This window comes from Aethalodelphis obliquidens, unplaced genomic scaffold, assembly GCF_003676395.1.
Source record: "Aethalodelphis obliquidens isolate GAN/ISIS:26980383/991018 unplaced genomic scaffold, ASM367639v1 scaffold5, whole genome shotgun sequence".
Taxonomy (NCBI): domain Eukaryota; kingdom Metazoa; phylum Chordata; class Mammalia; order Artiodactyla; family Delphinidae; genus Aethalodelphis; species Aethalodelphis obliquidens.
Window position 1 is genome coordinate 14,214,083 of NW_020837949.1, and position 25,818 is coordinate 14,239,900.

The following is a 25,818-nucleotide window of genomic DNA, read 5'->3' on the forward strand; positions in this document are numbered from 1 at the left end:
TACACTAGAAATTAGTTGTTTACATTTGCTTAAGATGGTATTTCCTTCATCACAACCACCTTAATTGGGAAGAATATGCTTAATTTTCAAAAGAATATATGACGTGCACAACTTTCACACATTTTCTTAAAATACCCAGTTTCACCTATTTTTAAAAACTATTGTTAGTCAAGAAAGTACATAATCTTAATTTAGTACTACCCTTCATGTAATCACAAAAAAGATAATTTGCTAAGAGCCTTTTTCCATTAAGAGATATGAATCCATATTCAAAATATTTTACTGCAAAAGATAATCTAACTTGAAGCAAAATGACATACATCGAGTTCAAAGAAAAAATCTTGTTCTTTGGATGCAATTTCATAATCTGCTCTTAAAGCCAGGTCATGGACTTTCAGACATTCTCCAAGATCCATTCTCTGGGTGGGGGGAGAAAAAAGACACATATTATTAAAACAGAAAATATACTTTTTCAAAAATTCATTAACAACCACAATTCTCTTCAGAATAATGATTAAGTCATACAGATGTTTATTTATGGACTTTCAAATTACAAAATTTCACAGACAGGTATAAAACTTGGTGCCTGCATGGAATAACCCGCATGAATTCTGTCTACGAACAGATGGGAACCATGATCACTTGTGTACTTAAGAACACATGGACAAGGAAAAGCCTGTCAGAATCTGAGAAGAGCATCTAGCTTTTATCTCAAAACATATTTCACTTGGCCCTTTAACACAGAAAGACAAAGTTAATTTAAAATCAAAGTAGAGCTTCCCTGGTGGTGCAGTGGTTAAGAATCTGCCTGCCAATGCAGGGGACACGGGTTCGACCCCTGGTCCGGGATGATCCCACAGGCCACGGAGCAACTAAGCCCATGTGCCACAACTACTCACCCTGGGCTCTAGAACCTGCGAGCCACAACTACTGAGCCTGCGGGCCACAACTACTGAAGCCTCCACACCTAGAGCCCGTGCTTCACAACTAGAGAAGCCACCACAGTGAGAAGCCCACGCACCACAATGAAGAGTAGCCCCCGCTCGTCGCAACTAGAGAAAGCCTGTGCGCAGCAACGAAGACCCAACACAGCCAAATATAAATAAATAAAATAAAATAAAATCAGAAGAACGAGCAAATCAAACTGCTGAATTATAGTCAATATTCTTTGAATAACATTCTAATTTTCAAATAAAGATGGAGTCCTCAAACAATAGACTGGTAATCTTGATATAGATTCCAGACAAGACTCCAGGTGAACTAGTAAAGAGATAATTTATTAAAACCCAATATAACTTCACAAAGAATAAGTATCTAGCCCCACTTTGATAAGCATATGTCAGGGAAATAAAATAAATACCAAGTAGATATTTATTTCAATAAGGAATCTACTAGGATCCTTCTACTTGAAATTCCAATTAGATACTATTTACCCAATTAGAGGCTTTTCTCATATCTGAGACAAAAATTTCTAAAATTCTGTCCACTTTTACATGTATCTGGGCAACTGATAAGATCTTTCATGAAATCCTTTTGGAAGCATACTGAACAGAAAAAAATGGACTAGATGTAAAGATAATTACAGATGTGATTAAAGGTGATCAGAGCAAAGCAGAGATTTTCCAACTAGAGGTATGCTATCCCATCACTGGAATGTCACAGAATCTCTGGAAAGTTGGTGAAAATAAATACAATAATTCAAAAAGTTATAGTAAATATTCCTTTTGTTTTTGTTACACAAATTATGCACAAAGTAAAACTACAACAAAACATTGCAGCAGTAAAGTCATCCTTCAACTGACAGCTGAGTACCTAACTTGTGCCAAGCACTATGCCAGGTGCTTGGGACATAGCACCAAGTGACAAAAGATACAGTCTCCAACCTCATGGAGCTGACATTCTAGAAGAGGGGAAGCAAATAATAAACCATACTTGTGTCGCTGAACAAAGTTAAGTGATCTAATAAAACAGTAATGCTCCCATTACTGTGAGAGGCTACTTGGGATGAGGTAGCCAGAGAAGCCCTTTCCGAAGAGGATACATTTAAAATGGATCTAAAAAGTGAGAGGAAGCACACTAACCTTAGGAAAAGCCAAGAAAAGAGTGTTCGAGGTTTACAGAAGATTTAGAAAGCAGATCTTTAAGTAAATATATGCCAGCGTTACTCAGTGGGAACTTTCTAGTAGCAGGGAACAGGACTCAAGTATCTACAGCACATAGGTCTGGGCCTTAGCTTTGTATATACTATCTAAAAATGACTTTGCCTATTTGACATGGTTGCCAACCACGTGGACATGTGTATAACAAAGGATATGATTATCAATTCTGTACAATATCCCAAGCTTTTTAAAAGGATGGTGAATTCACTGGATTAAGATTCAAAAATATTGATATACCAGATAAAATTTAGTATGAAGAAATAAATATGAAGTCCTACAGTTACATCTAAGAAGTCCAATTTACAAATAACTAGGTTATGAACAAAAAATCTGACAAACTGAAAAACTTACTAGTCAAAAGTAAGGGTTACAGTGTGGCATGACTGAGATCAATTTATGTGATACAAAATTAACTTACAGAATACAGTAAGAGCAAAGTTGAGAAATCTCTTATTGAAGGCTGGTTTTAAAAGCAAACCCCTCTCCTCCAAAACACACACTGTTGTGTGCTAACACATTTCAAAAGTGGTATGAATAGGGCTTCCCTGGTGGCGCAGTGGTTGAGAGTCCGCCTGCCGATGCAGGGGACACGGGTTCGTGCCCCGGTCCGGGAAGATCCCACATGTCGAGGAGCGGCTGGGCCCGTGAGCCATGGCCGCTGAGCCTGCGCTCCACAACGGGAGAGGCCACAATGGTGAGAGGGCCATGTACCGCAAAAAAAAAAAAAAAAAGTGATATGAATAAACAAGATAAAGTGTCTCAAAACAAAGCTATACGAAACAGCCAGAGAACGGATGTAATTAGCTGGAGAAGAATTAAGATGTGAAAAGTCAACTGAAGAACTTTTCAACATGAAGCAGAAACACAGTGTATTATGGTCCCAAGGGACTCCGGAGAGTTAGACTTTAGTCCTCTCAACATAAGAAAATAACCTTCTAATAATCAGAGCTTTCCAAAGATGGAATAAGCTTTCTTGAGAGCTAGCTGCCAGATAACTGAGGTTCAAATACAGTTTAGACAACCATTTCTCTAGGGTAGTGAATAAAGAATTCAACCATCAGATAACTTTTATTCTTTCCTCCAACTCTGAGATCTTATGACTATCTTTAAAAAAAAGTTTCTCAATAAAACTATATTACCTCAGTTCTTAATTATGTAAAGGAATGAATGGGAAAATATAAATAGACAACGTCCTCAAAGTTATCCTTTCGGAAATAATAAGGAATATTCACCACCATTATAAAAGTCCTCATCACACTAATGGTCTAAAGTGTCCGTGTTGCTGAGGATGCTGAGATTTTCCAGGCCCCATTGCTTACTCTCATTCATTAGTCCCTGGATTAACAAACTAAGGAGTTTTCCAGTGATAAGAAACAGCAACTGAAACTGTGTGGAAATTCAAAGCTGCTTATTAGGCAACATTTATTAAGAAAAAACTGCAGAAAAATACTCTTTATAAGAAACATGCAGGAGGGCTTCCCTGGTGGTGCAGTGGTTGAGAGTCCGCCTCCCGATGCGGGGGACACGGGTTTGTGCCCCCGTCTGGGAGGATCCCACGCGACGCGGAGTAGCTGGGCTCATGAGCCATGGCCGCTGAGCCTGCACGCCCGAAGCCTGTGCTCCGCAACAGGAGAGGCCGCGGCAGTGAGAGGCCCGCGTACCGCAAAAAAAAAACAACAAACAACCATGCAGGAAAATAAGACAGGAATGAAAGAAGTTAATGGCAAAAAGAATGGTGTTACCCCCTTTGTTACACCAGCCTGTTGATTTCTTAATAATAATATCTTAATTAACATTAATCATTTCAACAATCCTATTTGCATAGATTTCCACAGCTATAGTTGTTCATGCTATGCTTATTTCATAAAATGTTAAGACGTCATAATTGGAAATGCCTTTGATCCTGTGCAGCAGTTCTCAACCTAGACCCGGGGAGCTTTTAAATAATATCAGTGGAAGCTTCTGAAAACAGGCCCAAGCCCAACCCTCCAAAAACTGAATTGTAAAAGCCTCCCAGGAGTTTTTAACGTACAGTGTTGTGAACCACTCACTGATCCAGTTTTATTCCCATTCCACAGACAAAGGAACTGAAGGCCAGAAAGGCTGACTTCTTCAGGGTACTTATTAGGAAATCTGGTTAGCAGATTTCTAGTCTAACACCCCTTCCACTTTATTATGCTAGTTCCAATTATTTCAGTACTAACTCATCTTTTAATATTTTTAGTTGACATTCATCCCCCGTAACATCTAAAAAAGCTCTGCACACAGCAGATATTCAAAGCAGCCGTCTACTGCCTTTCCTTCAGTAATCTCCCTTATTTTTATCCTCTCCATAACTATATTTCCAATCTGTTTTCAAAAACATATAAATTGCCTGTGTTTAACCTAAACATCTCTGCTGTCCACCCATATTATCCTTGGGCAGGAACTCCAGGCTTTCCTCAGTCTATCTTTAAATTTACATCGCACAACCAACCAAAAGAAGAAAAGCAACTACACGGGTCAAGAACAAAATGAACACCAAAAAATACCCAATTATATCCCTGTAGCAGAGGTGGAATTTTGGTGACAGGAGTAGAGCTGGGGGTAATATATGCCTTGGGGGGGATTTACAGAAGGGAAAATATGAGCTCCAAAGGGATAAGGATTTTTTTCTATTTTATCCACTATGTACCTGGGCCTGTATACAGGTACACAAGAATGCTTAAATAAATATTTAATATTTGTTGAATGAACCAAACTAGGAAAAGAGAGCAGAGAAGAACACTGGCACAGGGGGCCCTGGACTTAAAGAGCAAGGGTGGTCAAGACGCACCCCAGGACAAAACTTGTCTGAGCTCTGGAGGGGAAGGTCTTCTTAGCCTCTCCTTGGATTACCTTCTTTATTGGAACTGCTTTCCTTCTAAGGTGCTTTAGAGCTATTCTTCTCTGTTTTTTCCTATGTGCTCCTCTCCTCCAGGAGGAAAACTTACTTGAGCTTTTCACTGTGCTAGGCTATAAGCCTCTGCAGCTTTGGTCTCGTCTAGCTCACCAAAGTAGATCTGGTGGCCGAAGCTGTAGGAGCTAGAAGAGCCTAGTTATAATGAAGACCCCCGCCCCGCGCCCCCCGCAATAGCCTCAGTGCTTATTTCTTCAGGGACCCAGCAGAACAGTAGGTGTAGCAAGGCAAATTTTCAGAGTCCTAGATACTAGTCATCTATTTTCCTCTGTCCATAACATCATTACTAACCACTTATTCTGGCATCATGTCATGCACGTGAAGAGTATTTAAAATAAAAAATAAGCCAAAATAAACTCAACAATTACCTGCCACTGTGAAAGTGAGTGAAGGGAAAGTATGCTGATGTTAATGCTCTCCGTGACCCTAGTCATCTAATTAAAAAGGCACCAGAGGGAACCATGATAGAACCACACCATGACTAAGCATGGACCAATTCTCAAAAGCCAAATCAAACCTGACTTCACCACTGATAGTGCAATAGTGCTTTGAACACTAAGTGCACAGATATCTCCTGCTGCTAGTGCTTCTCTTTTGAAATAGGTGAGCTTCAAACTGAACAAATTAAAATGTTTGGTTATTTATTTTAACTTAAAGTAACTATTTATGATGAAAGCCACAGGAAGACTTTTAAATTTAACAAGTAATTTACTTCATATTCTTTCTGCAAATTTCTTCTTGGTATTTCAATTAATGGACATCTAATTCTTAGATTATTGGAAAAATGCTTATTTTTAATTGGATAAATTCAGTTCTGCATTTTGTCCTTTCCATCCTAAATCCTTTCCTCCATGAAGTTTTGACCAAATAACTATACCTACTTCTGATAACAGAATTCTCTTATAACCTCCCAACATTTTATATTATGTTTTACTACTTAATAAGGTTGACTCTGTTAAGTACTTTTTAACTGTTCTTTTGAAGTTCCGAAGGTGACTATTATCTCCTCAAATGGACCCTAAGCATCATGAGGAAAATGGTTTATTTCTCTTATTTTTCCCTCCTACACAGAAGATCAGGTTTGCACAACCCATGACTTAACCATTAAATAAACTTGACAATTTGCCTAAGGAATTCTACTTCTAGGAACTTGAGGAAACAAGTAAGTACACAAAGATAAATGAACAATAAAGTTTAACAAATGGTGTTTTTGATTTTTAAAATTAGAAACATTTTAAGAGCCTAGCAAAAGGGGTTTGATTAAATGAATTATGGAATAGCCATATAATAGATTACATAGCCATTAGAAACAATGTTCTTGATACTAAGCGGAGAAAAGAGAAGATGGCAAAGAAAAACATATAATAAAATGCCATTTTTGTAACTTCCGATACAGATATTGCTGTGAGGTTGAAGATTTTGTTTGAATTTTTTGACAGTGGTTGAATTAAATGTAATGAGCATATGTTATTCTTATAAGCAGAAAAATCAATTAAGCCACTTCAATTTTGGAGAAAAAAATTTAAGGAACAGAAGCATGTGGAAATTGAACATCAAAATCAACAAAATATTACGGTAGTGCAAATCAAAGGGTTAACTTAGCTAATGGCAGTTAATATGTTAATGAATATATCAGTGATAGAAACGTGACACAGTAACAGCTCCAAGTATCTGCAAATATTTTTGCTTTGTTATATGCTAGTACATTTGCTCAGTTCTGTGAGCTAGATCCTAAAGGGAATTACAAAAAGGTATGAGAATATAAATTCGTGCTATCAAGGAATTTATATTCTCAATGAAAAAAAACAAGACATTAAACTAAAGCAACAGCAACAAATGTAAATAAAGACTACATACAAGGATTTCATTGCCATACTGCACACCAAAACCAAAACCGATTAACATATTAATAGTCACTGGGTAAGTAATTTAGGGAATGCCCATGTTGTGAAATAGTACATTGGCATTTAAAAAATGTAGACCAGGCTTCCCTGGTGGCACAGTGGTTAGGAATCTGCCTACCAATGAAGGGGACACTGGTTCGAGCCCTGGTCCGGGAGGATCCCACTTGCTGCGGAGCAGCTGGGCCCATGTGCCACAACTACTGAGCCTGGGCTCTAGAGCCTGCAAACCACAACTACTGAGCCCACGTGCCACAACTACTGAAGCCTGTGCGCCTGGACCCCATGCTCCGCAACCAGAGAAGCCACGACAATGGGAAGCCCGCGCACCACAACGAGGAGTAACCCCAGCTCGTCGCAACTAGAGAAAGCCTGCGCATAGCACCAAAGACCTGACACAGCCAAAAATAATATAAACAAACAAATTAATTAATTTATTAAATATATATATATCTTTAAAATAAATTTTAAAAAAATGCAGACCACTAATATGCAAGCTTCTCCAAGACAGGTGAGAAAAATTCAAAGATTCCATTTGTTAGAACACAGACACACATGCATGCACACACACTTGTAAATGTACAGAAAGGACAGTGGAAGATGTACATTGAATTCTTAATAGGGTTTAGTCCTGGGAAGGTGCGGGATGATGAATAATGGGAAATATTCATGTTTTATGCTTTCTTCCCTTATACTCGAAGATTATATTGCCAAAATAATAAAAAAAGTAAGAGTAGGCACTGACCAACTCAGAAAATATCCCTTTACCTCTCATTATTCATTTAACTGAGAAATTCACTTAATCTCTCAGGACTTCTCTTTTCTCAAGTACTTCAGGACTGCTATATGGATCAAATTACAGACTGACTAGATTTTAGAAGATTTTGAATGTGAATCAACACATGCAGAACTTACTCTGGACGAAGAGAAGAATGCAAGAATGCTCGACTACTTGGAAAGAAATATGACATGATAAAATCTGTTTCAGAAGCATTAACACCACACTACTGGTTGGACTAACATCCTTGTCAGACAGCAAGGAATATATAAGAATAGACAGCAATATTGGTAAAGCACTAAAAGGAATATATACATATACCAGCTGGAGAAAAAGTGAAACAAAACCATGACAGCAGGACAGAGAGCACAGGAAATACAAACCCCTAGCCTAGCATTTGAACCAGTCCATATACTGTTCCAATGCCAATGCTATTTTCAAAATAAAACAAATCATCTACACTTTGACCTTCCTTCTTACATCTTCACTTTCTTCCTCCTCACATTTATAAAATCTCTCTTCCATCCATGGTCAGTCCCTGCTTCAAGACCCAGCTCAAGAAGCTTGCCTGGTGGTGCAGTGGTTAAGAATCCGCCTGCCAGTGCAGGGTACACAGGTTTGAGCCCTGGTCCGGGAAGATCCCACATGCCACGGAGCAACTAAGCCCGTGCGCCACAACTACTGAGCCTGCGCTCTACAGCCCACGAGCCACAACTACTGAAGCCCGCGCACCTAGAGCCCGTGCTCTGCAACAAGAGAAGCCACCACAATGAGAAGCCCGTGCACCGCAAGGAAGAGTAGCCCCCGCTCGCAGCAACGAAGACCCAAACATACATAAATAAATAAGTGTGTGTGTGTGTGTGTGTGTGTGTGTGTGTGTGTGTGTGTGTGTGTGTAAAGACCCAGCTCAAGAACAAGAGAAAGCCTAGTATATACTATGGAAGAAATCTTGAAATAACAAAACCTGGATATGAGTTTCAGTTATGCCACTATTGTCTTAAAACAAAAATTAAGGTTTTCCTTTCCTAATTCCAATCCTGTCACTCAAAACTAACAAGTCAAACATGAGTGGTGGGTGAAGAGGAATGGGGCACACTGCGCATGCACAAAGTAGTTCCTGCTTTTCTACTACTTCCCAGCTTCTTAACTGCCCATTCTCACTTGAATGTTCTTCCTCCAAGTTCACTTTTTCCTGAGTACATAAAGAAAAATAAAGCTCTTCTTCTACCTTTTCTTAATGTATGTTTTTTTGAAGAATATAGTAGGAAATACCTTCTAATCCATTTCTAATCCTAGATATGCAAAGATAGCTAGTTAAAATTAAAACAAATGGCCTTGTCCCACAAAGACTATTCTAATTGAGGAGAGGAAGAACTTATATAAATAAGAGAAAACAAGTGCACACTCGGTAGTATGGAGGGCAGGTGCTACACGGGGGTTCAGAGGAATTGTGTGTAGTAAGCCAGGCAGGATTTAAGTTTGTACAGAAAGGTTATTCCAGGCAGAGAAATGGAGATAGGCAAAAATGAGCATGCTGGGCAAGGAGAGTAGTGAGACAACAGTGAATAAATCAGTCTGGGGCTTCCCTGGTGGCGCAGTGGTTGAGAGTCCGCCTGCCGATGCAGGGGACGCAGGTTCGTTCCCCGTCCAGGAAGATCCCACATGCCATGGGGCGGCTGGGCCCGTGAGCCATGGCCGCTGAGCCTCTGCGTCCGGAGCCTGTGCTCCACAACGGGAGAGGCCACAGCAGTGAGAGGCCCGCGTAACGCAAAATAAATAAATAAATAAATAAATCAGTCTGGTCAAAACAGAGGACCAAACTGATTTATTCATTCAAGGGAGAGAGAGACGTACTAAATAAAGACTTTAGATTTTGACCATATAAATAATAGGGAACCACCAAAAGTTTCTGTGTGGAGGCAACATATGATAAATTCACTTCCACTCAGGAATGACTGGCTTCTTTTCTTCACATTTAGATCTCTTCAAATGTCATTTCATCAAAAAAAGTTTTCTCCACTCACTGTCAGTGTAGCCCCTTGCCCACTGTCTCAGACTTAACCACACATTTTTGTCACAGCACTTAACATCACGCCTGAAATCACATTATTTCTTTTCACACTTGGTTGTGAAAGAACATTAGAATGTAAGCCCCCATCACTAAAACAGAAACCCCTGTCCACTTCTGTATCCCCAGCATTGCACATGGCACATAGTAGGTCCTCAATAAGTATTTAAGTGAATAAATGAATGAATGCTGATCTCAGCAATTAGCAACACTCTCAGAGAGATAAAAAAATAAATCACTTCTTGAAGGGGAATTTTTTTAACTTTTACTGTGAATTCTCTTTACTTTTTCCATTTAGCCCTCATTAATCTGATACCTCTTGCTTGCCCTTTTCTATTTCTTTCTCTGCTTAATTCCATTATTACCTAAATTTCATTACTGCAAACACTGTTATAATAAATACCAAAAAGGGGGGACACATAAAAACCTACCTGAATTTGGATATTTTACAAATTACATTATCCAATACATCAACATATATGCTTATATTTTTTGACCCTGTAGACCAAAAACGTCTATGGGGTAATATATATTCAAGATGTTTTATTCAATATAGGTAAACACCAAATGCTTTAAAAAGAACCCTTCGTGAGTAACTATCATCAAATTATTGGATTGGCCAAAAAGTTCGTTCAGGTTTTTCCGTAAGATCTTACTGGAAAACCCTATCAATCTTAAAGAAAAACCCAAACAAACTTTTTGGCCAACCCAACAGAAAGGATTATACTAAGTCATTTGATCTTGCCACCTGCACATCAAGACAGAATGCATCACATTTAAAAAAATACTTCCAGTGATAAGACAGTCCATGACTTTGCTTGATGTTTGTGGTTAATCACCTGTATAATAAAAGTATGTTTCAAGTTTTTGGTTCTTACCGTATGTTTGCTCTGTGTTCATTGTCTACATCTTCCAAATGATGCATTTATAACTCTATCCCACCTTTCTCAATGAATAGCCTCAGAGAACACACTAGTTTCTTCAGATTTGTTAAAATGCAGTTTATAAAACTGTGCCTATCTCCATAAAATGCAGTTTATAAAACTGTGCCTATCTCCAAAAAAGATCTGGAGAGTTCAGGGACTACTAAGTGATGATTCCTGGTTCTTCGGTAATAAGCATTTATTGAGAATCATTGTACAGAAAAACAAATGTGTGGGAATTCCCTGTCGGTCCAGTGATTAGGACTCTGCACTCTCACTGTCGAGGGCCCAGGTTCAATCCCTGGTTGGGGAACCCACAAGCTGCCATGGCGTGGCCAAAAAAAAAAGAGAGAGAAATAAATGTGACAGTGAAACATGCTGACAAAGTATCAGGCTATGAAAAACAACCTGCTTGAACAATGACTTCCAGACCTCACTCTGCTTTGCTTGGAAATTATTGGTCTTTGCTACTCTGGAATGTTTCAAGAGTCATCCTAAATGACAGGTCCAAGATTTAAGATCCACTTCAAAAAACAACAGGGGGTTTCCCTGGTGGCACAGTGGTTAAGAATCCACCTGCCGGGCTTCCCTGGTGGTGCAGTGGTTGAGAGTCCGCCTGCCAATGCGGGGGACGCGGGTTCGTGCCCCAGTCCGGGAGGATCCAACGTGCCGCGGAGCAGCTGGGCCCATGAGCCATGGCCGCTGAGCCTGCGCGTCCAGAGGCTGTGCTCCGCGACGGGAGAGGCCACAGCAGTGAGAGGCCCACATACCGAAAAAAAAAAAAAAGAATCCACCTGCCAATGCAGGGGAGACGGCTGCAAGCCCTGGTCCGGGAAGATCCCACATGCCGTGGTGCAACTAAGCCCGTGTGCCACAACTACTGAGCCTGTGCTCTAGAGCCCGCAAGCCACAACTACTGAAGCCTGTGTGCCTAGAGCCTGTGCTCTGCAACAACAGAAGCCACTGCAATGAAAAGCCCGCATACCGCAACAAAGAGTAGCCCCCACTCGCCACAACTAGAGAAAGCCCGCGCTCAGCAACAAAGACCCAATGCAGCCAAAACAAAACAAATAAAAAACAAAGCCAAAACAAGCAGCAGGACAGAGGACATACGTAATTATAAATGAAATAAGGTAGCTGTGTGTAAAATATTTACTGAAGCTGGCATACAGGTACATGAAGTTCATTATACAACAACTCTACTTTTACTTATAGTTGAAATTTTCTATTAACGAAGTTTAAAAAGACTCCTCAGGCTTCCCTAGTGGCACAGTGGTTGAGAGTCCACCTGCCGATGCAGGGGACATGGGTTCGTGCCCCGGTCCGGGAAGATCCCACATGCCGCGGATTAGCTGGGCCCGTGAGCCATGGCCGCTGAGCCTGCGCGTCCGGAGCCTGTGCTCCGCAACAGGAGAGGCCACAACAGTGACAGGCCCGCGTACCACAAAAAAAAAAAAAAAAAAAAAAAGATTCCTCAAACTGATTCAATATTACAGAATAAAAATTAGAGTAAAATTAACTTGTATTTGATCTACAAAGACTGGACATCAGCACAATAGTTCATCTTATTTACATGTATGTATATTTGTATTTAACCATTAATCCAAGTCACGGACAAACATGCTGACCAACCTCAATTAGAGACAGACTAAACTAGAACAAGATTCTAGAACACATGGTCTCTGGGTCCCCTTAAAAAAATCACTTCCATAAGCCTGAAGTATATTAACTTATTTTAAGAATATGAAATTAATGACTGCAAGATTATTCTCAATAACAGAAAAAGGTTATTTCCCAAGGACAGAAGTACCCCAAGTTGAACAGCTCAGGGTATTCATGTGCCAATTTGCCAACAATACTCCAAATTATATACAGGACTGGGTTTTTAAAGTTTAACAGTAAAGCTCTAATTATTCACTGGGAAGCTCTTAATACGCCTCTGATTTCCTAAGCACCAAATGTATTTTTGGTTTACTGCTTGTTAAAGGAATGCGTATTTTTGTAAGAAACTGAGAATAAAATATAAGCAGCAAATCTGATTAATGTAAGGACACTTCAAAATCCAGATCTGGTAAAAACCTGGGCTATCTGGCAGTTTTGCAAATTTGGAAGCTCTAGAAATTGACGGTCATAGAAATTTAAAAAAAAAAAAATTCAAGCCAGTCATCTGGGCCAATGTTTTGTTTTCTTTCTTTTTTTTTTTAATTTTGGCCATGCCATGGCGGCTTCTGGGATCTCAGTTCCCTGAACAGGGATTAAATTAAACCTGGGCCACAGCAGTCAACGTGCCGAATCCTAACCACTAGACCACCTGGGCTAATGTTAAAAACATTTGTTTAAAAACGCCTAAGTATCCCAAAACAAACCCTTTCCAGAGAAGAGGTTATGAGTTTAAACTGTCTATAGACTAATTTTCTCACATCTGCATGTGAAACCACTGCTGTCATGTTTTGATACGCAACTCAATATCAAGATACTCTACAGGGCTTCCCTGGTGGCGCAGTGGTTGAGAGTCTGCCTGCCGATGCTGGGGACGCGGGTTTGTGCCCCGGTCCGGGAGGATCCCACATGCCGCGGAGCGGCTGGGCCCGTGAGCCACGGCCGCTGAGCCTGCGCGTCCGGAGCCTGTGCTCCGCAACGGGAGAGGCCACAAGTGAGAGGCCCACGTACCGCAAAAAAAAAAAAAAAAAGAATACCCTCCAGCTCCTTATCTGTTAGAAGGTAATACTTTTTCCACAGTCATTAATTTTTGAAACTCAAAGTTAGCTTTTGGAACATTTATTTCACTTTCTACTTCTGGGTGATTGATTATTCATTTAACACAATGGAGGGACACCGTTCTAGATGCTGGGGATATAGCAGTGAACAAAACGTCCTTGCCCTTACTATGAAACTTACATTCTACTGAGTGGCTGAGAAAATTCTGTGCAGGTTTAGTTCTTATCACTTATGCTGCTTCTCTAAACTTTCATGGCTCCTTTAAATTTGTACTATCAAAGAGACTTCAGCAGTTTTAAATTTCAGGTTTGTAGGTATCCAAGGAATTGATTATAACCAGGCCTTAAAAGAAAGTGTTAGAGAAGCAATAAAGGAGTTTCAATTAATAAAAACTTCATTTTGGATAAAACCCAGAACCTACTGGGGACACCGTAAAATCAACTCAGGATTTTTGACAACCAATAAATACTCCCATCCAATCACTTCAAAAGGCAGATAAAATTTTACTATATTCCTGTCCCTAAGTATTTCACAATATCAGCTTTTCTTAAATTCTATTTCAGAGCTGCAGACTCTCTTTATAAAAACAAAATGTCATGGAAAAATCCCTGTATTTAAAATGTGTAAAAATTCCCGTCAAAATAGGAAGGACTGGCCTGTTTCCAGGTCCTCAGTGAATGAGGTACCTCTAAGGACATTTCAGAAACATCTTAAAGTCACTGTCTTAGGTAACTGTGTTATCTAAAAAAACTAACAACACAACAAAAAACATTTTAAAAAGTATTCAGATTAAAATAACCGTAAGATTCCTGTGTGGTATAATATACTGTGATTCTTTGTGAGACATCTGACAAAGACAATTTCTCTGAACCTTAATTTTTCTATCTATATAAAATGATGGCCAGGGCTTCCCTGGTGGCGCAGTGGTTGAGAGTCCGCCTGCCAATGCAGGGGACACAGGTTCGTACCCGGGTCCAGGAAGATCCCACATGCCGCAAAGCGGCTGGTCCCGTGAGCCATGGCTGCTGAGCCTGTGCGTCCAGAGCCTGTGCTCCGCAACGGGAGAGGCCACAACAGTGAGAGGCCCGCGTACCGCAAAAAACAAAAACAAAAACAAAAAAGACGCAGACACAGAGAATGGACTTGAGGACACAGGGAGGGGGAAGGGTAAGCTGGGACGAAGTGAGAGAGTGGCATGGACTTAAATATACTACCAAATGTAAAACATATAGCTAGTGGGAAGCAGCTGCATAGCACAGGGAGATCGGCTCAGTGCTTTGTGGCCACCTAGAGGGATGGGACAGGGAGGGTGGGAGGGAGACGTAAGAGGGAGGAGATATGGGGATGTATGTATATGTATAGCTGATTCACTTTGTTATAAAGCAGAAACTAACACACCATTGTAAAGCAATTATACTCCAATAAAGATGTTAAAAAAAAATGATGGCCTTACACTAGAAGACATGATGGCCTATCAACACTAAAATTATACTATGATGAAGGCTATAAGAATTAGTAGTGGCCACTTCTGAATTTAGGATAGATGCATTATGAGAGTATATATTTCCATCTCTGCAGATCTTAATCTCAAGTTTCTGCTTTAGATTTAATGCCTTCTGTAAATTATTACTATCATATATCCTTTTCCTAGATCACTAGGAACTAAATGGAAAGATTTTTTTTTAAGCACTTCAATATACTTATCTTTCCTTAGGGAATATATGTGTCAGAAATAATGTGGTTCATTTTTTTTGGGGGGGGGGACAACTGTACTTAGGTTTTTTGTTTTGCCTAAATCTGAAAGGGGATGCTGTCTACTTTCTGCATGGTAAATAGAAGAGGGAGAAAACTAATTGTTCCAAAGGAGGAGAAGAGTGAGACTAAAACAAAAAATTCTGGATGAACAGGAAAATAATCCATGCCTTTGAAATATAAAAACTTCCTAATTATAGAAATATTCATGCTTCTTATAAAAACCATAATCTAAAGATACATATACACACAATTATTTTGATTCTCTGTTCTACATTTTACCTCCTCTAATTAATTTGTTAGCTTAAGAGTCAGTTATAGCAGAATAACCTACATGGGAAAAGAATCTGAAAAAGAATGGATATACATATAACTGAATCATTTTGCTGTATACCTGAAACTAACACATTGTAAATCAACTATACTCCAATATAAAATTTAAAAAAAAAAAAGTTAGTTATACCAGAGTACCAGACTAAAGAATGGTAAAATGTTACAGGAGCATTTTCATCAAGCTGAATTCCAGGAACTTCCCTAGTGGCACAGTGGTTGGGAATCCGCCTGCCAATTCAGGGGACAAGGGTTCTATCTCTGGTCCGGGAAGATCCCACATGACGCAGAGCAACTAAGCCCGTGTGCCACAACTACTGAGCCTGTGAGCCACAACTACTGAAGCCTGCACGCCTAAAGCCCATGCTCTGCAACAAGAGAAGCCACTGCAATGAGAAGCCTGCACACCACAATGAAGAGTAGCCCCCGCTCGCCGCAACTAGAGGAAGCCTGCAAGCAGCAATGAAGACCCAACGCAGCCAAACATAAATAAATAAAGATAAATATATTTTAAAAACTGAATTCCAAAAATATTCCATACTGTCAGTTATGAGTATATTTTTAGAAACGGTACTCTTCATCTCCAAGTGCTCAGTATAAAGTTCAACCTTTTTATAATAATAATAAGCCAAAGAATATATTTCTGTGTATTATTCTGCTAAATAATCCAGAATATTGATGAGTCATATTCTGCTGGAAGTGACAGATCTGAGGAACAAGGTCTGGAAAACTAAAGGGCAACCTTCAGTTACACAACAAAGAAAAAGCATTATAAAAAGTTACAATTTAGTTCTTTTCATCCTTGATCTAATGTCAAAAATAAATAAATAAACAAGCATCTTCAACACACAGAAGTGTGAACTATTAGATTCCGTGCCAGAACAGCGTGTGTTCTACAGAGACTGGATGCTAAAGAAGTCTGAGCTCTGTAATTACAAACCATTTGTACATAGGATAAACTGTTATAAATAGCCCTTTTTAGTAATAAGAATCATGAGAAAGTCACTCTGTGGATGATTTCAAGTTCTCAAGGACATCACACTGTGACAACCTTGGACTCTTACAAAGTCCTAGAGCCAGCCCTTAAAACTCTGCTTAAGAGGTTCACAACCACTTAACCCCATTCTTACATATGACAATCTCTTGCCTATTAAGATGACAAAAAGGAGATATTTCTCATACAGTGTTTCCCTGGCAAGTGCCTTTCCAAGGGCTTTCCTTAACTGTTTTACATGTGATCCAAGACACCATCAATTTTAAGCCTCATCATTAAATTCTGTACTATAAGAAAAATGTTATGAATTAAAATAGTGTTTTTCTATCATCAATTTTAAGATGCATATTTCAGAGATATTAGAATTTGAAAAAATGTGCTTCTTACAAATCCAGCAAGAATTTTATAAGAAAGAAAGTCCAAGACCAACACTAATCCTTTTTATTTAACTTGATGAAGGATTAAGTATTACCTACAGAGTAGAAAACATGTTGAATAAAACTACAGCTCAGAAAATTTGCGTTTGGTTCCAGTTTTACCTTAAATCAATACAACTAAATAATTTTGAATAAATCACTTTACTGTCATTAAGGCTAACTATGGAACATACACCCAACAGAATTATTTTGAAAAATAAATGAATGTGACTGCACTGTATACATTATAAAATGTAAAAGTACAATTGTGATGTCAGATTTTTTTCATTATTATTAATGCCATACCTGAAGAATATAATAATATGTCAAAGTCTTGCTATGGCTGGTTTTAAAGTACTAAAAATTTAAATTCTGCCATTTTATCAATTAATCTTATCCTCAAAATTCATTTGAAGTGATAATTTAGCCTTAAATATCATTAAATGTTAAATTTAATAATAAATGTGAAGAATCAAATAATACTACAGATAATTACTAATATTATAGATTTCAACTGTATTATAGCAGAGTAGAAAATACTTTAATTATGGAAATTCTAAAGAGCAGATATGAGGGTTAATTATCTGTCACAGTCCTAATTCAAGTGCTCAGAAACTGGATGTCTTCCCTTTCAATATTATACTTAAAAAAATTTAAGTATTACATATTTTTTAAATGTTAGCTCTTCTATTCCTTTTAACATAATATAGTTTCGACGGTCTTTACTATTGGAAAAAGTGGTGTTTTTGATCAAAAATGCCTTGATACTTATGTATTTGGGGTATTTAACTCCTCCTATCAGGAAGAAACCACTCCTTAAGACTCTGAGCTTCCACTTCAGGGTGCACGGGTTCCATGCCTGGTTAGGGAACTAAGATCCCACATGCCACGTGGCACGGCCAAAAAAAAAAAAAAAAGAAGAAGAAGAAGAAACCACTAATTTAGACAACTTTAATTAAGGGAACTCATTGCTTCTGCAAATGGAAGTTTGAAATCTTTTCTTCATTTCAGACAAATAACAAAGTCAGCTAAATGTTTAGGCCCTACCAGCCCTCGTCTGCTATCCTTGTGAATGGAAGCTCTTGAAAGTGAGTTATCATTTCAATCAAATCCAAAAGCCAGGGAATCAAATCCTCTGTCCCATTTAAATATGTCCATCATCATGTGATTTATCTACCAAATTAAAATGATGCTCTAAGATTAACCAACATCACTAGATATAGAACTTAAATTAAGTGAGCTTTACATCATTAGGAGTAAGCAATATACGTGAATTTTAACCGACAACAATACTCACAAATTGTGTAAATTTAAGTATTTACCAGTATATTTTCCCCACAATGATTTCCACATTCAAATGTGCACAAATCTTAATAAAAATGTATACTGTTTTGGATGAAAGTCTACTCTGCTCAACAGTGAAGCAAACAATTTAAAAAATCATTTACAGGGCTTCCCTGGTGGCGCAGTGGTTGAGAGTCCGCCTACCGATGCAAGGGACACGGGTTCATGCCCCGGTCTGGGAAGATCCTACATGCCGCGGAGCGGCTGGGCCCGTGACCCATGGCCGCTGAGCCTGCGCGTCTGGAGCCTGTGCTCCGCAACGGCAGAGGCCACAACAGCGAGAGGCCCGCGTACCAACAACAACAAAAAAATCATTTATATTATTTCTAAACTAAAAGTGCAACTGCTGTATAATAACTGCCTCTATGTTTCAAATAAGAAATGCTTTTTAAAAGCTTGCTCTGAAGAATGGAAAAAATTATAAAGTAAAACTCAGCAATCATTTTTGTGAGGAATTCAATTATTACAGATCTAAATTATCAACCTGAATATAAGGGATGCAAATTGCTGCGCTAACAAGTGTTTAAAAAAAAAAAAAATCACTGAATAATAATGTGACACGAAATTAAGACTTTATCAAATAGTTTGTTTTCGTAGTATACCAATAACAAAACAATAGATTTAATAAACACGTACAGTTCCAGACAGGACATCATGGGGGCAACAATTCAGAAGGTGACTCTTGCATACTCTGTCATCACTGAATTTGATTCGTTGACGAGTAGTATCTCCTGTAATAGAGGAAAGTTAATAACATTCAAGGTTAGACAACTGGAAAATATTTATTTTCTGAGAGCCCTACCATCACTAGCTTTTTATGTGTGGCTATACACACACACATTTATAAATCAGCTCAAGAGGGGTTAGTTTTTATATAATATCCTACAGAAAAACTATTTTAGACAACATGCAGTTGCAGTATGTGTACTGCACATGTAATTCAAATAGTCAAAGTGGGAAAGCAATGCATTCTGTTAAACAGAGTACTTCAGAAAAGCATAGCATGTAGAGCAGGAATGGACCTTAAAGATTATCGAGTCCAACTCCTTCATACTGCAGATGAGGAAACTGAGGCCCCAAGAGGTTAAGTGACTTGCAGCAGACCCACTAGGAGAATTTCTACTGGTATACAATGTTCCCTACTTGACACTAAGCACTGATTTATATTTTAATTATTTACATTAATTGAAAAACATAAAAAGTAATCTTGCAAACATTGCATACACACTGCGAATCCCCACTGAACCCCAGACGCCATTTCTTCCACTATTTTGTTCCAGCTGAAGTGTCTCCCTTTTGCTGCTGGGAGGAGTTAGAGAGGGTAGAATAACGTGTTTAAGAGCGTACAAACCTGGAAGAAGGACTTACACACCAGTCAAACAAAGGCATACTGCCTAAATGAAATGTTAACTTTAATGCCTCCAAAGGTCCCACACCTCCAAGTTTTATGTAGTCTGTGCTATATATGGCCAAACCGGGTACATTTAAATTCATTCTGTCTTCATTTAACATAATACACCTCCTAAGCAACAGAAGCACCCAACCTAATCAAATATGCCTATCTACTCAAAACTTTAAAGAATCTAAGAAAAAGAAAGGTAACTATATTAACAAAATATAGATGTTAGTTACATTTTTTTTGCTTAGAATCTCTTTGGGGGGTGGGGGGACTCTTAAGGACATTTCCTCTAAGTAAAATGATAAGCCCTAGAAAATGAACGTGTTTTATTTTTAGCCTTAAACTGGTATCGTCATTGATGAATGAAAACCTACTGGTGAATTACTGAAGCGAGAACTGTTGGTACCAAAATAGACTTTAAACACCACTGAACTAAAAACTTTCATCTAGGAAGTGATTCAATTATCTAAATTAATTTGTTTTTCACATGTGAATAACAAAAAAGGTTAAAACTTTACCCCTTTCACATGGTCTTATTTTGAAGAGCTTAACTCAAAGTCAACTAAATACTATCATTTTTAGGCGGGGTAAGATTTTGTTCAAATTGTTTTAATTTGGTTAAAAAGACTTAAAGAACATATTCATTTACAACCAGGTTTATAAAATTTGAAGAATAGTAATTTATAGCTAAAATGATAGCTTCAGAGCAGTTCAACAATAGGTTTTCTAGAGGCTAGTCTCTAGTTAAAGTAGGTTATTTTTGACACCACAATTTGGAATAATTAATTTAGTGTTCACGCCTGCTACTATAATAAAGGTTATTTTGATGGTCCTTTTTTCCTTTTAAACACAACTGCTTTTGTTCCACATTCATTAACACATCTGAAAAGTTAGTGATAACTCACGGCTCGGCGAATGCGGGGCCTTTCTGACACTCCCTTGCAGACTGAAGTAGGCAGGCATAGATACATTGAACCTTTACAAATAAAACAAGGGGCCAGATTGTTCAGTCTGTATAGAATAGACTCTGCCAGCAATTTCAATATAGCATCTAGAAGTACATGTTGACTGTAAAGATTCTTGTATATGAAAACAAAAGTGAACAAAATCAGGGTTTTTTGTTTTGTTTTGTTTTGTTCTAAAATATTGACTTAACAAGTGTAACCCTAGAGAAGAATATGACTGATCACAGGTAAAAGTCCAAGGCTGGAGCTCTGTAAAGTGGTCCTTGGGCAAACTGGGGTTTTGAAAAATGTTTTTTTATAAAGTATATTTCATCAAGACTTTGGTGAGGGCCTTAAGCTCATGTCAGAATGGTACTCTGATGAGCTCACACCAGAATGGCAATGCTTTATTAGAGGCTTTTTGCTTTCTCACATGTACCCAAATTATGCTAAGAAATTTAAAGATAATACAAATTTTTGAAGAAAAAAAAACTTACGTATCTAGAAGTCTCCCTGCTACAAGTTTCTAAGTTTTTCAGTAATGCAACAGCAGTATTGTTTCAGTGCTTTGTCAAACTAATGGCTCAAGAATATGACAAGCCAGGCCTTCGACTAAAATCAAGATTCTCTGAAGTTTTACTAGTCAAACATTTCCTCTGAAATCACGACATAAATCTAACATTAAGACATATGTGCCTTGAAGACACTGCTATCAGATAAAATGAGAACAATTCCAAATATGAATTAAGCAAAATCATCCCTCAAGACCTTTAAGTGTCAGTTTCTATAAATGCCAAAAAGTAATTTTAAATAACTCCTCACTACATACGAATAGTTGCTCTATAAACATTTGATAACTGCAGCAAACACAATAAATACAGCTATCAAATATCAGCCTGTACAGGACAGAAATCTTTGTAACAATGAAATAATAAAATTCCTAATAATTTGAGATACAGAAATACCCTGAGAGGTACTAGCAACTGAATATGTTTATTGATATTTTTTAAATTTTACTTGAGAGACTTTAAGGTTAACATTTTAAAATAATTTGACTATATTACCATACAGTATTTAATAAATGTATTTTATTTGGGCTTAAGCCATGAAAGTATAATCTGGCTAAACCAACAAAGAATTTTAAAATAAAAATACTAGTAATATAAAATGTCAATATATCTGGCCCAAACCATGTTTTTCAAAAGAAACTAGGTAAAACAGCACCCACTAAAAAACAAAGGAGGGGGGAGAGGGAAACTATAATTAATAAGGAACAAATATGAACCAAATCTCCTTATAATACAAGGAATTACTTCATTAATTCAATGTACTTTATCTTTGGGTTTTCTGGGTATATATTCATTATAAAAATAACCTAAGTTAAAAGAACAATTGCTCTGTTACACTAATATTGGATCCAAATAATAGAATCAAGCCCAATACTGAACATATCCTCTGTGCTAGGCAATGGGATTACAAAGAGGCATTTAAGACAAGCTCTCTACCCTCAAGGAGCCCCTCATTTTCCTAGAGAAACAGGATATTTAAATGCAGTAACAAGTAACGCAAAAGGAAGCATGATCCAAGTGCCAGATGAATGTTTGTAATGGATGAAATACTACCAAATAGTAGTACTTCAGGAATTCTAAGACTAGAATGACCACCAAGGACTGAAGAGGTTAGAGAAGGCTTCATGCAATGAGTAGAAGCCATTATTTGAAGGAAAGACAGGACTTAGACCAAAGGAAAGGGGAAAGAAGAGCATTCCAAACTGGCGGTAATACCTTTGACAAAGCTTATAGAGGCAGGAAGGTTTGGGAAACAATAAGTAAGTCGTATCTGGCTTTGGCAAATGGCTTCATGTAGGGGAATAGCAAAGCTGGGGCAAGAATAGTATTTTTAGGGTAAAATCTGATTTAATTTTTTCTGCACCCAGATTTTAAATGTGTAAACAAAGAAAAAAGTTTAAAAATAATGGGGCGGAGGTTAGACCAAGTTATTTGAGTTCTCAACAACAAAATGCCCTCTCCGTAAAAACATGGCAGGCTCTCTTCTCTGTGACCTCCGTAATACTAATTAATTAGGCTTTGTACATAACTATAATGATGAGATTTGAGATTAAAAACTTGATTTAGAACTTTGAAAGGAAAAGTGTTCTTCATCTGAATGGAAGCATCAAAATTTCTATTAATGTTTTTTCTACCAAGCAACTACCTTCAGAGTAACAACTCTCTTAACCTCTGTTGTTCAACCTCTTCATGAGTTTCATGAATCATAACCTATATTTGAGAACACCTGAGTCATAGGTATACAATAAAAACTAGCATAAATATTATTCCTCTCAAGGTCTTTCAGTCACGTTAACAGAGCATGAGGTGCTACTGAGGCAGTTTTACTCAGGGAATATGGACAGCCCACTCTAAAAAGAAGGCTTCTGTCCAAACTACTCAAATATTGCTGTTCTCAAAATCCCCTTCAATCTGTAGGGAGGGAAAGATAAACCCACTGTAAATCCCAACACTGCCATTTTATGGTCCTGCCCTTTCTGAAACAGACTTAAACTGTAGTAGCAACACTTAAAAATCTTAGCCTAGATGGTATCTGACATCATTTTACATGGTGCATGCTATTTTCCCAATATCCACCCCCTCCCTTCCAGCGCCAACCACCCTCTCCCACCCATACAAACAATAAATCAAATCAACTTTCATAGATTTAGGTGCTATTTTAAAAACATCAAAATTTTACTTTACCCATTCTCTCCGATGCTCCCTGTATTTTTTTAAGCTGTGAGTGGATGACCATGCTATGTGATCAACAACTGTGAAGGCTAAGCAAAAGTGAACTGAGTTTAGTATTGTAATTTCAAAAGAACCTTAAACTTTGTAATATTTGACATATATAATGGTATGCAGAATCCTTATTTTACCGCATTTTATCAGGCATTAATGGCAAGCAATTTATAAAAACAACTAGTATTTCTTTTGTACAGAATCAGCTAAGAGCTTAGCTTAGAGAAAACAGAGAAGAGAAAACTCAACAGCACACAAAGCAAATGGAAGCATCCTAGTTTATAAATGGGGCCAGAAGAGGAAAAGCTCTCCCACATTCTCCAATGTGACAACCAAAGCCCTCCCCACAGGCATACTTGTTAGGGGCCACGTGTCACTGTTGGCTTGGGACAGGGCAGGCACATTCCCTCTGAAATAAATTCCATACCCTCTCAGTGAAAGGAAAGCCAGAGCTAGAAAGAGAGGTGAATAAGCCTAAAGCTTCTCATTTCCCTGTGCCCTCAAATCTTCAAATGTTCCACCTTCTTATTACCTACAACATAAGCTAGGACTCCACATAATAATGTGGGAACTATATAAAGACCAATTTCTAGTCTAGTAACAGAGCAGGAAGAGACCTGTCCTGTACAGAAAACACATGTCTTCATATGGACAAGTAAACCCCTATGTCTTCACGTGGAACCAAGATAAAAGCTACTGCTTCACTGTAACTATTATAGCAAAGAACAAATTCGATCATTTTTACACACTCCTCCAATAGTCTCACCAAATCCACTAACATCTCCCACCTACCTTTGTTGTTCCTTTAGAATTTAGCCTAAAGCTCACCTATAAGAACCCTTTTATAATAACCTTAAAAGAAAAAACTCTTATTACTCCATGTTACCTTGTTAATAAATACAGTTTAATTCATTGTATATTTATATAGTACAAAGTATAGGGTTTATTTTATGAAAAGATTCACTACCATGTCTTAACATTATATGATTACTGATGCTTTGGAAACATTTAATAGGACTCGTTACATGTCAAACTTTTCAGGAATACATTTATTACAAAAGGAAAGAAAAAATACTCAGCCAAAGATGGCAGCGGGAAAAACTAATTAAGGCATTCTCCCTTCCAAATGTAATATCAAGTCATTCTTTCTAACAGAACTTATAAAATCATACTGAGTATTAGTAGAGGCTTTCCTTTCCCCCAGAAAATGCAAAAAATAAGGGTACTGAAAGGCCATCCCTCTTAATTCTTTCATATGGTCCTACAGGTTTATCATTACAAATAGGTACCAATATCACCCCCACCATAATCACCATGACAAGCCCGACATTTTAAAAATGCAATGCCCACTGCAGAAGAAATTTCCAAAACAAGTTCATTCTTGCTGAATATGACCAAAGATTAATAATGCTAAAATAATTTTTTAAATCTATCAGCCTACTTGTCTATGAAAATCCATATAAAAAAATTATAAGGAATGAGACTGGGAAACAGCCTTGGTAACAGGACGAAAAGCTCAGGGTCTTTAAGAGCTAACAGAATGGTGAAGGAAATGTGCAGAAAGAAATACTGAAGTAGCTACATTCCAAGGGCTCTATTCCACCCCTGCCACAACCCTATCTTCCCTCATTATACAAGCACAGAATCTTGGTCACTGGCAGGGCTCAACGCCATCACATTTCTTCCAGGGGGATACATGCTATAGGAGATCAACATATTCCTCCTCTTAGATTTAAGACACACGTTAGAAAAGCCTGAATAAACAGTTACCCACAAATTTAGTCCTAAAAGTGGATTATATACAATTTGTTTTATGGTATATGTCATAAAGGGAAGTCAGTCATTAAAAAGTTGCAGCCTGCTAAATTTCATATTTTGATACTTACTTGCAGAACTGCAATTCTGATACAATAATACTCCTACTCTGGATATCTGGTGCCTTCTATCATCCAGAACTTTTTATACACAAAATTAGAAGTAACGAAAGCTCTCTCTGGCTATGAGGAAATAGCTGAAAAGAACCAAAGAAAAAGTAATTGGCTGATTTGTCTATTAGAGACAAGTTCTCCATAGTTGGTGATAGCTATAAACGCTAAGCAGAGCCTCCCCAAATCTAAAACTAATGAAGAAATAAAAAGGATAAATAAGAATATCAAAGGACAGAGGAAACAGACAACTCAATGATAAAGGAAGTTAAAATGAAAAACAGAGATTACCATGAAGGAGACTGAGCCTTACAACTATTGAAACAACAGAGCAGGAAAACCATGGAAAACCGTGACATAGTCACAAGAATTGCCTTTGGGGGAAAGGACTGAAACTGTGAAGGAGAACATGAGCGACTTCATTTGTAACACTTTAC

At 37.9% G+C, this 25,818-nt stretch overlaps 1 protein-coding gene across 5 annotated transcripts in view; it reads right to left on the reverse strand.

Annotated features, from left to right (window-relative positions):
• Positions 1–25,818, reverse strand: part of LUC7L2 (LUC7 like 2, pre-mRNA splicing factor) — a 57,249-nt gene that overhangs the window by 23,238 nt on the left and 8,193 nt on the right. For 2 of the 5 annotated variants that reach the window (XM_027101760.1, XM_027101765.1), the window contains exons 2-3: positions 18,958–19,052; positions 321–419 (exon numbers count right to left, since the gene is read on the reverse strand). In XM_027101760.1, coding sequence (XP_026957561.1) covers positions 321–419; positions 18,958–19,052 — 194 coding nt within the window. Of the gene's footprint in view, positions 1–320; positions 420–18,957; positions 19,053–20,625; positions 20,697–23,417; positions 24,357–25,818 lie in introns of those variants that run through there. The other 3 variants (XM_027101761.1, XM_027101762.1, XM_027101764.1) reach the window with 3 other exon arrangements.